The 16148-nt window shown below is 42.6% G+C and overlaps 1 protein-coding gene across 1 annotated transcript in view; it reads right to left on the bottom strand.

Moving 5' to 3' along the window:
* Window positions 1–15774, bottom strand: part of LOC125460377 (spermatogenesis-associated protein 48) — a 39833-nt gene extending 24059 nt beyond the window's left edge. The window contains exons 1-3 of the mRNA XM_048547814.2: window positions 14967–15774; window positions 4693–4790; window positions 4475–4551 (exon numbers count right to left, since the gene is read on the bottom strand). Coding sequence (XP_048403771.1) covers window positions 4475–4551; window positions 4693–4790; window positions 14967–15372 — 581 coding nt within the window. The 5' untranslated portion in view covers window positions 15373–15774. The remainder of the gene's footprint in view (window positions 1–4474; window positions 4552–4692; window positions 4791–14966) is intronic.
* Between the last annotated feature and the right edge of the window lie 374 nt (window positions 15775–16148).

The following is a 16148-nucleotide window of genomic DNA, read 5'->3' as shown; positions in this document are numbered from 1 at the left end:
TGGATGCATTGGTTATTATGATCCAGAATTCCCTAGATTCTGAAAAGGTTCCAATGGATTGAAAATTCACAAATATTCCATGTCCATTCAAGAAAGGAGAATGAACAAAAGCAAGGAACCATAAGCCAATTAGCCTAACACACGTCGTTGGGAAAAATATTAGAACTATTATTGATGAAGGGATAGCAAGACATTTAGAAAATCTTAATACAGTCAGGCAGAGTCAACATGGTTCTGTGAAATGGTAATCATGTTTGACAAGTTTTGGAGTTACTTAAGGAAGTAAGAAGAAGGTTGATTAAAAGGAAACCTATATGTGTAGGGTACTTGGATTTCCAATTTATTTGACATCTCATCAACTTACCAACATGCAAATTAGGTGCAGGAATGGGAACAGACCATTTAGCCTCTCAAGCATACTCAGTCATTCTGATCTGATTGCTCCTTACTCTCACCTATCCATTTTCATATTAAAAATCTATTTGCCGCTGCCTTAAAAACATTCAAGGACTATGCTTTCACCACCTTTTGGTGAAGGCAGTTCCCATAGCTCACAACCCTCTGTGAGAAAAAAAACTCCTTATTTCTGACTTATTTTTAAACAGTGACTTCTATGGGGATGGGCATATTAGAAATGTGGAGCTTATTCAAGGAAAAGCTCCTGTGTGTCCTAGATAAGGATGTACCTGTCAGGCAGGGAGGAAGCTGTAGAGCGCGGGAGCCATGGTTTACGAAGGAGGTGGAATCTCTGGTCAAGAGGAAGAAGGCGGCTTATGTTAGGATGAGATGTGAAGGCTCATTTAGGGCGCTTGAGGGCTACGAGGTAGCCAGGAAAGACCTAAAGAGAGAGCTCAGAAGAGCCAGGAGGAGACATGAGAAGTTGTGGGCGGATAGGATCAGGGTAAACCCTAAGGCTTTCTATAAGTATTTAAGGAATAAAAGAATGATGAAAGTAAGATTAGGGCCAATCAAGGATAGTAGTGGTAAGTTGTGTGTGGAGTCAGAAGAGATAGGGGAAGCACTAAATGAATATTTTTCAACAGTATTCACTCTAGAAAACGACAATGTTGTCGAGGAGAATACTGAGATACAGGCTACTGGACTAGGTGGGATTGAGGTTCACAAGGAAGAGGTATTAGAAATCCTATCGAGGGTGAAGATAGATAAGTCCCCTGGGCCGGATGGGATTTATCCTCGAATCCTCTGGGAAGCCAGGGAGGAGATTGCTGAGGCTTTGGCATTGATCTTTAACTCGTCATTATCTACAGGAATAGTGCCAGACGACTGGAGGACAGCAAATGTGTTTCCCCTGTTCAAGAAGGGGAGTAGAGACAACCCTGGTAATTATAGACCAGTGAACCTTACCTCAGTTGTTGGTAAAGTGTTGGAAAAGGTTATCAGGGATAGGATTTATAATCATCTAGAAAAGAATAAATTGATTAGGGATAGTCAGCACGGTTTTGTGAAGGGAAGGTCGTGCCTCACAAACCTTATTGAGTTCTTTGAGAAGGTGACCAAACAGGTAGATGAGAGTAAACCAGTTGATGTGGTGTATATGGATTTCAGCAAGGTGTTCGATAAGGTTTCCCACAACAGGTTATTGTACAAAATGCGGAGGAATGGAATTGTGGGAGATATAGCAGTTTGGATCAGAAATTGGCTTGCTGAAAGAAGACAGAGGGTGGTCGTTGATGGGAAATGTTCATCCTGGAGACCAATTACTAGTAGTGTACCGCAAGGGTCGGTGTTGGGTCCACTGCTGTTTGTCATTTTTATAAATGACCTGGGTGAGGGCGTAGAAGGACGGGTTAGTAAATTTGCAGACGACACTAAGGTTGGTGGAGTTGTGGATAGTGACAAAGGATGCTGTAGGTTGCAGAGAGACATAGGTAAGCTGCAGAGCTGGGCTGAGAGGTGGCAAATGGAGTTTAATGCAGACAAGTGTGAGGTGATGTACTTTGGTTGGAGTAACCGGAAGGCAAAGTACTGGGCTAATGGTAAGATTCTTGGCAGAGAGATCTCGGTGTCCATGTACACAGATCCTTGAAAGTTGCACCTAGGTTGACAGGGCTGTTAAGAAGGCATACAGTGTTTTAGTTTTTATTAATAGAGGGATCGAGTTCCGGAACCAAGAGGTTATGCTGCAGCTGTACAAAACCCTGGAGCGGCCGCACTTGGAGTATTGTGTACAGTTCTGGTCACCGCATTATAAGAAGGATGTGGAAGCTCTGGAAAGGGTGCAGAGGAGATTTACTAGGATGTTGCCTGGTATGAGGGAAGGTCTTTCGAGGAAAGGCTGAGGGACTTGAGGCTGTTGTCGTTAGAGAGGAAAAGGTTGAGGTGACTTAATTGAAACATATAAAATAATCGAGGCTTAGATAGGGTGGATAGAGAGAGCCTTTTTCCTAGGATGGTGATGGCGAGCACGAGGGGGCATAGCTTTAAATTGAGGGGTGAAAGATATCGGACAGATGTCAGAGGTGGTTTCTTTACTCAGAGAGTAGTAAGGAAATGGAACGCTTTGCCTGTAATGGCAGTAGATTCGCCAACTTTAGGTACATTTAAGTCGTCATTGGATAAGCATATGGATGTACATGGAATAGTGTAGGTTAGATGGGCTTCAGATCGGTATGACAGGTCGGCACAACATCGAGGGCCGAAGGGCCTGTACTGTGCTGTAATGTTCTATGTTCTATGTTCTAGTTCTAGAAACAACCTTTTTACATGAACCCTGTCAAAGCATCCAGCCTCTTATTTGAATCAATCAAGACATTACCCACGCTTCAAACTTCAGTGCATACAAAACTAGCCTGTCCAAACTTTACTTGCAAAACAACCCATTCATTCCAGGCACTGGTCTGGTAAACTTTCCCTGAGTTGCCTCCAAAGCATTTACATGCTTCATTTAGTTGGGAGACCATACCGATATAGTTTCACCGATCCCCTGTAGAACTGAAAGGTAGCATCTCTAATTTTGCATTCTCTTCCCCTCACACTCAATGATTACATTCTATTAGCTTTCATAATTACTTGCTATACATGCATACCAATCTTCTGCTGTAGAACACTGAACTCCCTATGCATCTCAGAACCCTGCAATGTCTCACCTTTTAGATAATATACTCTTTTCAAGTTGTTTTGCCCGAATGAGCAACTTCACATTTTTCAATACTTGATTTGTCCAGACCTGAAACATCAGCTTTTCTGCTTCTCTGCTGCAACCTGGCCTGCTGTGTTCCTTCAGCTCCACACCTTGTTATCTCCTTGATTTGTCAGATCTTTGCCCATTCAGTTAACCTTTCAATATCCCTTTGAGGCCTCCTTATTTCTTACGTTTCCACCCACCTTTGTGTTATCAACAAATTCAGGTAATAATCGTGGCCCCTTCATCAAAGGCATTTATATAAATTATAAATCATTGAGGGTTTTTAATTTCATTTATGGGATGTGCGCATCAGTGGCTAGCCCAGCATTTTGTTTCCTCCTTAGATGTTCTTGAGAAAGTGAAGATGATCTGCCTTCTTGAACTGCTGCAGCTTATGTGCTGTACGTACATCTCACAATGCTTTTTTTTAGATTAGATTAGAATAGATTTCCTACAGTGTGGAAACAGGCCCTACAGCCCAACAAGTCTGCACTGCCCCTTTTAAGTAGGGAATTCTAGAATTTTGGTTTAGCAACACTGAAGGCACAGTATCATGAACAATTTACCTTCAATTACATATGCAATATGTAGAACAGTCATACTGGACTGAAATATTTACCTGTTTCTCCACAGATGCTGACAGACCTGCTGAGTCTTTCTGGCATTCTCAGTTTTGGAATTATTTACCACTTTCATTGGTGTACAAAGTGGGCAAATTAGAACATTTTTAAAATTAAAAACTTGACAACAAAACTGCCTAGCAGTGTTTATAAACTTAAGGAAATCAACACAAATTGAACAGCCTTCCTTCAATAGTACAATCAGCAGAAACTCACAGTGGTAACCAGAGATTTTGTCAACTTTGTACTTTAATCTTAATCCAACATACAGACTTGTGGAAAATATAAAGCTTAAGTGTTTTTGGGCTGCATTATAATATTAAAACACTCCCATCATTTACACTGATTTGAATACATATCTATTACATTGGTATTATTTATGTAAAGGTACAGAAACTCAAGCACTGTCTTTTTATGTTAGTTAGCCTATGAAGATTGTAAAGATTAGTGTAAAAAAACAACAGATATACTGTGAAATGATCATATCAGTAATCTGAATTAATACAATTAGTGCTGAAAAACTGCTAAGGAACTAAAAGTAGTTTTTTTTAACTATGTTCTTAAAACTAAATCTGGCGTAATACTGCATTATGTTCCAGGATAAAAGCCTAAATGTAAATTAAACAGTCAGGCAATCTTATAAAATGAATAGTCAAATTTGGCAGAGACATTAGGCAGCATTAATTGTCATAGATTATCAGTTCCTCACCTCTGGGTGCTAGTTGAGTACATATATTTTCTTGCTTTTGCATCTCTTGCACTTTCAGATGCTGCATCATTTGAAGTCTGTGATATAATACAGATACCACACATTTTACAATACAAAAGACAGGGATTAAAAACTCTATAATTAATCATAGATTGATGTTCAAACGAAAAGGTTAAACTTTGCATGGAAGTATCTGTCATTGTATTTACTGGTCATACCTGACCCGCAGGATCCACATTGAAGTTAAAATTATGAGTTTTGAGAGAACCGGGAACTGCATGTGGTGCTGGTGTCACTCGAACTGGACTTGTCCAACCTTAAAAAAATATATTTTGCTTTAATCAGTAATTTTCCACTTAATGTGTCACAATGGCATTCAGTTCAGTTCACTGATAATGAAAGCTACTGAAAGCATTTCGCTGATTAAATTTGTAAAAATGGTGATTCACAACCATTAATCAGTATATTAACGTTCCTGTTAAGGAAGCATGGAATTAAAAAGGATCATCAAGCCATTAACTAAACTCTCTGTCAGGTCAAATGCAATTCACTATGTTCTGTAATCTCACTGATCAACTGAACAACTTGATTAGACGTTTGTTATATCCTATTTCAGATCCTGAAACTAAATTCCACAACATTCACAAATCCACTACTTACTGCTATTGCAAGCAACAATATTCTCTTCCTATTTTCTCACCTCATCCCCTCCCGGCCCTTAGCAAAATTCTTACTAAAGTCTTTTCAACAGAATCATTATTGGTTAAGGAAAATAGAAACAAAAACTCCTGGAAACACTTAGCAGTTCAACAACATTTGCAGTGGCAGAATTAACATTACATGCCAAGGATTTTTCAACAGAACCTCAACAGAAAGAAATAAACAACTTTTAAGTCAATACAAAGGTAAAGAAAAGGAGTCAAGAAACTAAAAATAAAACGTGATTGTGTAAAGGGCAGGACTGATTAATTGACAAAAGTGAAATCCTTTCATTCATTGATAGTAGGAACTGCAGATGCTGGAGAATCTGAGATAACAAGGTGTAGAGCTGGATGAACAGAGCAGGCCAAGCAGCATCAGAGGAGCAGGAAGGCTGATGTTTCGGGCCAAGACCCTGGAAGGGTACCCAGCAAAATAGAAAGTGCTAAATATGATCTGTCAACAAAAATCAGGACAAATTCAACCTTATCAACTGGATCCCTTCAATTTACTCTCAATCCTCAGAAAAGTAATGCACGGGATCTTCGACAGTGCTATCAAACAACACTTACTCAACAAAGCACTCTCACTGATACTTAAATTGGTTTCAGCCTGACCCACTTGGCTCTTGATCTCATTATAGCCTTGAAACAAATATAGACAAAAGAGTTGATCTTCAGAGGGAGATGACTGACCTTGACATTAAGGCTGTATCTGACTGAATATGGCATCAAGAAACTCTAAAAAAAACTGGACACAATGAGAGTTGGGAGCAAAACTCTCCACTCATTGAAGTCAACCTGGGCTCACAGGAATGTTGTTGTGTTTGTTGGAGATTACTCATCTCAGCCACAGTAATCCCTGCAGGAGTTCCTCAGGTTAGTGTCCCAGGTTCAAACATCTCCTACTGCTTCATGGCCTTCCCTCCATCATGCAGTCAGTGGTGAGGTTGTTCGCTAATGATTGCTTGATGTTCAGCACCAATCGTAACACCTCAGATATTGAAACAATCCACGTGCACATGCAGCAAGACCTGGACAACATCCACACTTGGTTTGATAAGTGGTCAGTAACATACGTGCCACACAAGTGCTGGGCAATGGCTATCTCCAACAAGAAAGAATCCTGTACTATCAAGATTCTGTCAGTTACCATTGACCAAAGGCTGAATTGGACCAGCCATATAAGTTCTGTGTTGACAAAGTTAGGTCAGAGGACAAGAGTTCTGTGACAAGTAAATCACCTCCTGTCTCGCCAATACCTGTTCACAGGTCAGGAATGTAATGGAATACTCCCCACTTGCCTGGATGAATGTGGCTCCAACAACACTCAAGAAGCTTGATACGATACAGGAAATTGCAGCTGCTTGATTCCCAGATCATCTAGCACATTCAACTTTCGCTCTCTCCACCACAAATGCACAGTGACGGCAGTGTGCACCACCTACAAGATGCACTGCAATGTCTCACTTAGGCTCCTTAGATAGCAGATTCTGAAATTGCAACCACTACCACTTAGATGGACAAGGACAATAGATACATGGGAACACTATCACCTACCAGCTCCCTCCAAGATGCACACTACCCTGACTTGGAAACATATTGATACTCCACTGTGTGTCAAAATCCTGGGGCTTCTCTTCTATAATGACACTGTGAACATACCTATACCGAGATAACAAACTGTGGAGCTGGATGAACACAGCAGGCCAAGCAGCATCTCAGGAGCACAAAAGCTGACATTTTGGGCATAGACCCTTCATCAGAGGAATCAGAGCATCAGAACATACCTATACCATATGGACTGCGGCAGTTCAAGGATGTAGATAATTGCCACTTTTCCAAGGGCAATTAGGGATTAGCAATAAATCCTGGCCTAGATAGCAAAGCCCAAATTCTTTGAATGAATATAAAGAACATAACTGTGGATTATACGGCATGTTGACATCCAAATTGTAATTCTGCCATCAGGTAGCTTGGAGGGTCTCAGCTCTCCATTTCCACCTGTAAGACTTGTAAGATTCCACCATTTCTTGCACCTCCACCTCTGCATTTTTTAGTTGTGAGATATAGAGAGGACCATTTCACCCTTGCCCTCGTTCATGACTGCTATGTCCAGACACCGGACAAGGTTCCCAACTAGTTACAGTTCAAGAACAAGCTAGACCAAACTGTCAAATTCCCTGGTTAGGTGGGATGAAATGGCCCCTGCCTTTATTCACCTTCCCCCTCTGCTACTCACAACACGGTTATTTTAAAAACAGATCCCTTCTCTTGTGGATACCTTTCTCGCACACATTTGAATGAATTTATGTTTTAACAGAGCCAATTTATCCCAGCTTTGTGTTACAGTTGGGTTTATTAATTACGTTATTGTGAATTTACTATCGGCCCTCAAATAGTCAACGGGAATTAGAGGAACAAATATGCAGGGAGATTGCAGACTTGCAGGAGAAATAGAGTTGCCAAAGTGGGAAGTTTTAGTTTTCCTAGCATAGACTTGGGACTGCCAGAGTGTTAAGGGCTGAGATGGGGTGGAATTGGTTAAATGTGTTCAGGAAAGTTTCCTCAAGCAGTAAACAATGGGATGGGGCAAAACTCAACCTATTCTTGAGAAATAGGGCAGGACAGGTGACTGAGGTGACAGTCGGGAGCACTTTGGGACCAGTGATCATAGTTCCATTAATTTTAACATAGCTATGGAGAAGGACAAAACTGGTCCACAGATTCAAGTTCTGAACTGGGGCAAGGAAAATTTTGATGGAATTAGACAGGAGCTTGCAGGGGTTGATCGGAGTAGGTTTTTTTTGCAGGCAAAGGGACCTCTGGCAAGTGGAAGGTCTTTAAAAGTGTGATAGCTAGAGTTCAAGGTCTGTATGTTTCTTTGAGGGTGAATGGCAGGAGTAGGGAATCCTAGATGACAAAAGATATTGAAGCTCTGACCAGTAAAAAGGAGTCATGGCTCAGGAACAGGCAGCTGGGATCAAGGGAGTCCCTGGAGGTATACTGGGGATACAGTAGTTTATTGAAGAAAGAAATCAGGTGGGCGAAAAAGGGCATGAGGTAGTTTTGGCTGAGACGATTAGGGTGAATCCAAATAGATTTTTTTAAGTATAATAAAGGAAAAGGAATAAATAGAGAGGGAATAGTACCCCTCAAGGATGAAAGTTGATATGTATATGTGGAACTTAGGCAAGGTCCTCTATGAATATTTCTCTTCTGTGTTTACTGTGTAGAAAGACTTGGCAACTTGGGGAAGTTAGTGGTGATAGCTTGGGGACAGTCCACATCACAATGGTGGAGGTGTTGGAAGTATTAAAATGTCTGAAGGTGGGTAAATCTCCTGACCCTGATCAGATATATCCAAGAACCCTGCAAGAGGCTAGAGAAGAAATCGTGGGGGCCCTGGCTGATACAGTTTCATCATCGTTAGCCACAGATGAAGTCCCAGAAGACTGGAGGGTAGAGAATGTTGTGCCCTCATTCAAGAAGGACTGCAAAGAAAAACGTGGGAATTATAGACCAGCAAGCCTAACATCTGCAGTAGGTAAGTTACTTGAGGAGATTCTGAGATAAGATATATTTATATATATATATATATATATTTAGAAAGACAGAGTTTGATTAGAAGTAGTCAGCACAGCTTTGTGCATGGGAGATCATGTCTCACAAATTTGTTAGAGTTCTTTGATGAAGTGACCAGGAAGGTTGATGAGGGCAGGGCAGTAGATGTAGTCTGTATGGATTTCAGGTAGGCCTTTTATAAGGTTCCATATGGTAGGCTGCTCTGGAAGGCTAGATCACATGGAATCCAGGGAGAAATGGCACATTGGATACACAATTGGCTTGATGGTAGAAAGTGGAGAGTAGTAATGGGAAGGATGCTTGTTGGACTGGAGACCTGTGACTAGTGGTGTGCCTCAGGGTTCGGTGCTAGGCCCATTACTGTTATCTACATCAGTGATTTGGATCAGAATGTACAAGGCATGATTAGTAAGTTCACAGCTGACACTAAAATAGGTGGTATCGTGGACAGTGACGAAGATTATCAAAAATTGCAGCAGGATCTTGATCAGCTGGGGAAGTGGGCTGAGAAAAGGCAAATGGAGTTTAATAAAGATAACTGTGAGGTGTCGCATTTTGGAAAGTCAAATCGATGTAGGAGTCTTATGGTGAATGGTAGGGCCTTAAGGAAAGTGGTGGAATGGACAGAGCTTGGAGTTCAGGTGCACTGTTCTCTGAAAGTTGAGTCATAGGTAGACAGGGTAGTGAAGAAGGCTTTTGGCACACTGGCCTTCATCAGTCAGGGCTCTGAGTACAGCAGTTGGGAAGTTATATTGCAGTTGTACAGGATGTTAGTGAGGTCGCACTTGGATTATTGTGTGTAGTTTTGGTCACCTTGGTATTGGAAGAATGTTATTAAACTGGAAAGAATGCAGAAGAAATTTACAAGAATGTTGTGAGGACTTAAGGGACTGAGTTATACAGAGAGGTTGGACAAGCTAGGACTTTTTTCTTTACAGGCAAGTGCGCAGGGGGATCTCATAGAAGTGTATAAACTTATGAAAGGCATGGATAAGGTGAATGCACTCAGTCTTTTTCCCAGGGTTGGGGAATCGAGGACTACAGGGCATCAAATTGAGATAAGGGGGAAAGAATACATGGGAATCTGAGAGGCAACTTTTTTACGCAGAAGGTTGTACGCATATGGAATGAGCTACCAATGGAAGTAGCTGAGGTGGGTACATTAACAACATTTAATAGGTGCTTGACGGATACATGGTGAGGAAAGGCTTAGCAGGATATGGGCTAAGTGCAGGGAAATGAAGTTAGTGTGGATGGGCATTTTGGTTGTCATGAACAAGTTAGGGCCGAAGGGTTTGTTTCCGTAGTGTGGGACTCTATGATCCTAAATATGAGAACAATTAGTAATGTTTCATATATACAGACTTGCACACGGACACGCAGATTAGTGACAGGACGTGAATACAAAAAAAAAATTTTAAAATTTGGAATAGTCACTGATTTGTTCATGATCTGTGGATAGTGTAATTTTGCAGATGTTGCACTGGATATTACCAGTAACTAAGGCTTAATAGTTGAACAGTCAGTTTCATGATCTTTAGTTTTATAGATTGTTTGAAACTCTTTTTTTAACTGTGCATTGAATTGCAACATTCAGGGTTAGAGAGAAAGAAACCTTTTGTGGTTCAATTTCACTTTTGGCTGGCTGCTAGCTCTGATTTCTAGAGCTTGGAGTGAGACAGTTTTTTTTACATGCAACACAGGGGTATCTAGTGTCTGGTTCTTTGACTGTGATGCACACAGCACACTCACACTTGAATCCAGACTGGTGCACAAAACAATATTTAGTTCCATTAACACAATCCAGGAGAATGAAACTGACTGTTAACTTTTGTCCTTCTGTACAAAGCACAAAATGCGCCTGGAATTTCCAGACATAATCCGCAGGAAGATAGCTTGCTGTTGAGTAGAGGGTTGTCTGCCCTTCATAGTGCAGAGTGTTTGAAGTTTCTTTTGCACCTGGATGTGCAATAACCCAGTGGTCCCACTATTTTTTTTGCCAGGCTGCCATGAATTGACCCCTTCAGCCGTTTAGTTTTAATAGCAGCCCTCTTTAAAAAAACACACACATGCTGTATTTAAGGACAAAAAGCACCCGTAGTATTTCAGGGTTATGAACTGTTGCCGTAAGTGACCTATGAGTGTGAGTGATAGGAGTGATTAATTGGATGCATGGAAAACATTTATTAAGGGTGATGATGAGAGAGAGGCATCTTATTGTGCAAGGAGATGGGTGAACGCCAGCTATGGACAGACCAGGGAATGTGAAAAAAGGGCACAGACTGAGAAGGAAGAGTGTAATTGCAAGATAAACAAGTTTAAGGAATCTGTGAGCAGTGTCAAGTTGTCTGGAAATTTGTTTACTTGCATTCAAATTTGCATATTTTAAGAAAAAACAAGACGGATAGTTCAGTGCTTTATAAAATAAGTGTAGAAGAGGAAAAAAAATAGGTAGTTGCCCTTATGACACTGGAAAAATGTGTAGAAAGAAAGTTAATTTAACAAGAGAAACAGAACTTTTCTGGAAGTCAGTGAATGTGGATTTTTTTTCAAAGGAAGAAGCAGATTATTGAGTGACAAAAAGTTGGTATGTGAGTGGCAATGCAATTTAGACATTTCTAAAACAGTCACATAAGTAGAAGAAACAAGGTCCTGAGTGACTTAGAGGTTAGTCAGAGAAAAACTCCAGGAACAGAAGTTTTTACGATGTCAAACAGGAAAGCATCTTCACAGCTGTTCAATCTATGAGTTTAAGGAACACATACGGAACAAGCAAGTGAGCTGTGTTAACCGCTTGTTTAAGGATCTCATGAAAATACAAGAGTTGCAGAATTAAATGAAGTACAGTTGAGCCAACCAAACAGTGGAAACAGAGTGACCAAGGTTTGAGAACCTGTAAGTTTATTGCTACAGGTAAAACAATTGAATCTTTATTTCTGGTATTTGTACGAAGACCATTTCAAATAGTTCTTATACAGTGTGAAATAGTTCATTATTTTTCATTTTGTATGTAATAAACTCTGATGTTACTTTGTTAAAAGTACAATGGCAGCCTCTTATAAGTATCTTCATTAAGTAACCACCATGGTAAACAAGTTGTTAAAATAAAACCTCAAGATCTATCAAGCCATAATACACTTTCTGATCTGACTTATCCTGTATTACGATCAGCTAAGGTGATAGCAACATACTATTGACCTTACATTGCCTGCCCTGTTTGAATCACCGAATTTCTTCTGAGATTGTATCCGGGAATACGGCACTGCATGTCTGGCTGCCGTTCATCTCCCTTCCCGCCAAAGACGCCACCTTGCTCCCTGTAGCTTCATGTGCTTTGCAGTGTTCACATCACATCCTGGTGGCATCACAGAATCAAGGTGCTGCCTTTTCAATCTTGACACCATTTCCTACTTTAGATAACAAAGTGTGGAGCTGGAAGAACACAGCAGGCCAAACAGCATCTTAGGAGCACGCGAGCTGATGTTTCAGGCCTAGACTCTTCATCAGAAAAGGGTCTAGCCCCACACTTTGTTATCTCGGATTCTCCAGCATCTGCAGTTCCCATTATCTCTGATCACCACTTCCTACTTTCTTCTGTTGAGCTCCTAAATCCAAACTTAAGACTTAAATACGGGAGTTGTGGTTGTGCCATACAAGTTGTCACCACAGTCCCCGTCAATAATTGGTCAGAAAACCTAGAAATTACATCATAACACAGTGGCTGACCTAACAAAAGCCACTGGCAAATGTGCTGAACCGAGTAGCTCTGTGCAAACTACTGACATAGTATAGTACTCTGCAGAGCAGTAGAATAGCTCTCTGCAAACTACTGGAGCATACTGTTCTCAACAGGTTGTAATTAAAAATCCAGCCAAATGTCTGCCACAGGCAACTTTGATTCCTATTCATGCAATACCAGCCTGTTTTTGTTGCAATTAGAGTGAGAATGTCTTTTTGCATATCAGCACCAGCTGTTCTACTGTTTTGCTTTTTCTAATTCGTGCAAATTTTGAGTAAATGAGTAAAATTTTTGTAAAGTAATAGCCAACAATTCCAAATACTTCATGGCTGTGGTTTCTGTTTTTACAATGATAAAAACAGTTCACTTTAAGGCCTCTGCTTGACAAAGCAAATGTATTTCTGTTGATTTTACAGATGCACAGACTAGCGCTAATAACTAAAGCAGTAAATGTGATATCCCTGTTGAGCACTGTACATGATCTCATCCTGAAGTGTCTGTTCCCTATGATCTAACTCTGTGGACCTGACTTGTGCTGAACATCTTGGTCCTCCAGAATTCAATGTAGATTCAATCTTTGATCATCCCCCTACTCCACAACCCTCCATCTTGGGCTGACCATGCACAAGGAACTTTCACCCAAGTTAGGATGGTGTACAGTTTGGGAGAGGGAAGTTGAGGTAATCCATCCAGGTAATGCTGACCATGATTTCAGAGGTGCTGCTGAAGAAACCTTGCTGACTTCCTTGAGATAGTGCACACTGCCAGCAGAGGGTGCCCGTACTGCAGACAGTGAATGTTTAAGTTGGTGAATAGAATGCCAATTAGGAGCTGGGAAAATCTCTAGTTTCTTGAGTTTTGTTACATTAAACCATTTAAGCAAGTAGAAGGTATCCCATCATACATGACATTTGTGTCTCGTTGGTGGTGAGAGAATTTGGGGAGTCAGAAAGTGAATCACCCACCACAGAATATTTGTCCCCATAACCACAATAATCATGATTTACCTGGTTCATCGAGTTGGGTTTTTGCTCAATGGTGACTCCAGAATGTTGGTAGTAAATGTCAATCAATGTCAGTGGTGAGAATATGAGATGCTTAGTGTCTTAAAGTGTGATACACAGAGAGGACTTGCAAAGCAAAACAGACTTATTTCTGTTGACCTGGTGGTACCAGCATCCTACTTTTATCCATGTTTTCCAGAGATGGAACTGTAACACTAAAGGGCCCAAACAGAGTTGGTACAACGCCCAAAGCACTCCCACACTGCACCCCTACTGGGTCCAGCAACATTCACCTTACTTGTCCTAAGTTAAAAGCTCTGAAGTTAGGACTCTAGGTGATAATAAATTTGTGTGACACTATATTCATTTTCTTCAGCAAAACTTCAGTTGATGGACCAGAACTCAACATCCAGTTCCAGCTTACTTTTATCACTCAGCTGCTTTCCCTCTGAAATATGCAGTATTTCCTCCTTATTAATACCCATCCCCTACCCTTTCTTAGTACCCAGCCCCTCTAAAATCCTCAATGCCCACTGCCCCTCAACCACAATGCCCAATCCCTCATCATCCTCAATGCCCATTCCCTCCTCATCCTCAATGCCCATTCCTCCTCATCCACAATGCCCAAGCTCCCCTCATCCTCAATGCCAAAGCCCTCTTCATCTCTAATGCCCAATCCCTCCTCATCTCCATTGCCTAGTTTCTCCTCATCCCCACTGTCAAATCACTCCTAATCCCCAATGCCCAATATCTCCTCATCCTCAATCCCTCTTCACCCCCTATACCCAAACCCTCATCTTTCCCAAAGCTCAATCCATCCTCATCCCCGGTTCCAATCTCTCTTCATTCCCAATCCCTCGTCATTCCCAATGCACAATCCCTCCTCATCTCCATTGCCTAATCTCTCCTCATCCCTATTGCCCGATCCCTCCTCATCCACAATGCAGAATCCCTCTTCACCCCAAAAACCCAATCCCTCCTCATCCCCAATTCTAATCCTTCTTCATTCCCAATCCCTCTTCATCCCCATGGCCCAATCCCTCTTCATTGCCAATGCCCAATCTCTGCTCATCCTCAATCCCTCTTCGCTCCAAATACCCAATCCCTCCTCATCCCCAAAACCCAATCCCTCCTCATACCCAATGCCCAATCCCTCTTCATCCTTAGTGCCCAATCCCTCATCCCTAATGCCTAATCTCTCCTCATTCTCAATCCTATTTCATCCTCAATGCCCAATCCGTCTTCATTCCCAGTGCCCAATTCCCCCTTATCGTTAATGCCCACAACCTCTGCATTCTCAATGCCCAATCCCCCCTCATTTCCAAAGCTCAAACCCTCTTCATTCCCAATGCTCAACGTCTCCTCATCCCTAATGTCCAAACCCCTTTCACCCCAAATGCCCAATCCAAGCCGATGCCCAATGCCCAGCCCTTCTCCCATCCCCACGATTCACTCCGAGTTTGTACCTCCCACTCTGGCTCGGATGGCAGCCGACGAGACGGATTTGGAGTTCCAGAGGCGGCTCTCGCCTGTTTCCTGCACGGCGACCGGGATGGCGGTGTGAGCTCGGCATTCCCCGGCCGGCTGCCTGTAAAGTGCCAGGTTGGGGATCCTCCTGGTGCCGCTGTCGGCGCTGGCCCCGGGGCTCTTGTAGCCCGAGCTGGAATCCAGCAGCTGCACCTCGTGCCGGTGCGGGGCGAGCGGGTAGAGGTCATCGGGAGCCGCCGCGTCCGGGTTCCAGCGGGCGAACGCCGCGTTATCCTGCTCCTGGAAACTGGTGAAGAAATGCCGGTCCTCGGGGCCCCTCACGAACGGAATCACTGCCTGAGCCATCGATACCCCGGGCCGGGCCAGGCTAACCAAGGGGGCCATGACTGTGGTTCCGAGACCCAGAGTGGGTGGAGAAGACCCAAACCCCCGGGAGCCGCGTCCTGTCGCTGCTCGGCAACCGAGATCACAGAGGGCCGGAGCCGAGATCACAAAGGTGCGGGGATCACACAGAAAGCAGCCTCTGGCGCCGGCAAAGTAAACCTAGGAGAGACCTCACAGGCCAGCGTCTCCAGGGAAACCCTGTCGACAGCACCAGAGGAACTTGAACCTGAACCATCTGAGTCAGTACTTCCACCGTGAGGATCTTCTCCACAGCCCTCCATCCACAGGCACCAAGTTAGCCCGGGGTCAGCAGTGGATCTGGCTATTTGTCTTCACTGGAGTACACCAGAATAAGGATCCACAGAACTGACCGCCACAAAATACTGGGAAACACTCCTCTGTTTGTTCGGTGCGATAATGGAAACTGCAGATGCCGGAGAATCCGAGATAACAAAGTGTGGAGCTGGATGAACACAGCAGGCCAAGCAGCATCTTAGGTGCACAAAAGCTGACTTTTCAGGCCTAGTCCCTTCCTTCAGGAAAGGAAATCTGTTACCCTTACCTTATCTGGTCTACATGTGAATCCAGAGCTGCAGCATACTATCATAGGTCTAGGCCCTGAAACGTCAGCTTTTGTGCTCCTAAGATGCTGCTTGGCCTGCTGTGTTCATACAGCTCCACACCTTGTTATCTCTGTTTGTTCGGTTGTGGCCACATTGGCAGTTTCTCTGCCTCCCAGCCTAACCAGATGCTGACTAGGCTGCTTAATCTTTCCT

The sequence above is a fragment of the Stegostoma tigrinum genome, chromosome 2 (genome assembly GCF_030684315.1).
Source record: "Stegostoma tigrinum isolate sSteTig4 chromosome 2, sSteTig4.hap1, whole genome shotgun sequence".
Taxonomy (NCBI): domain Eukaryota; kingdom Metazoa; phylum Chordata; class Chondrichthyes; order Orectolobiformes; family Stegostomatidae; genus Stegostoma; species Stegostoma tigrinum.
This window is presented reverse-complemented; position numbering and strand designations above follow the sequence as displayed.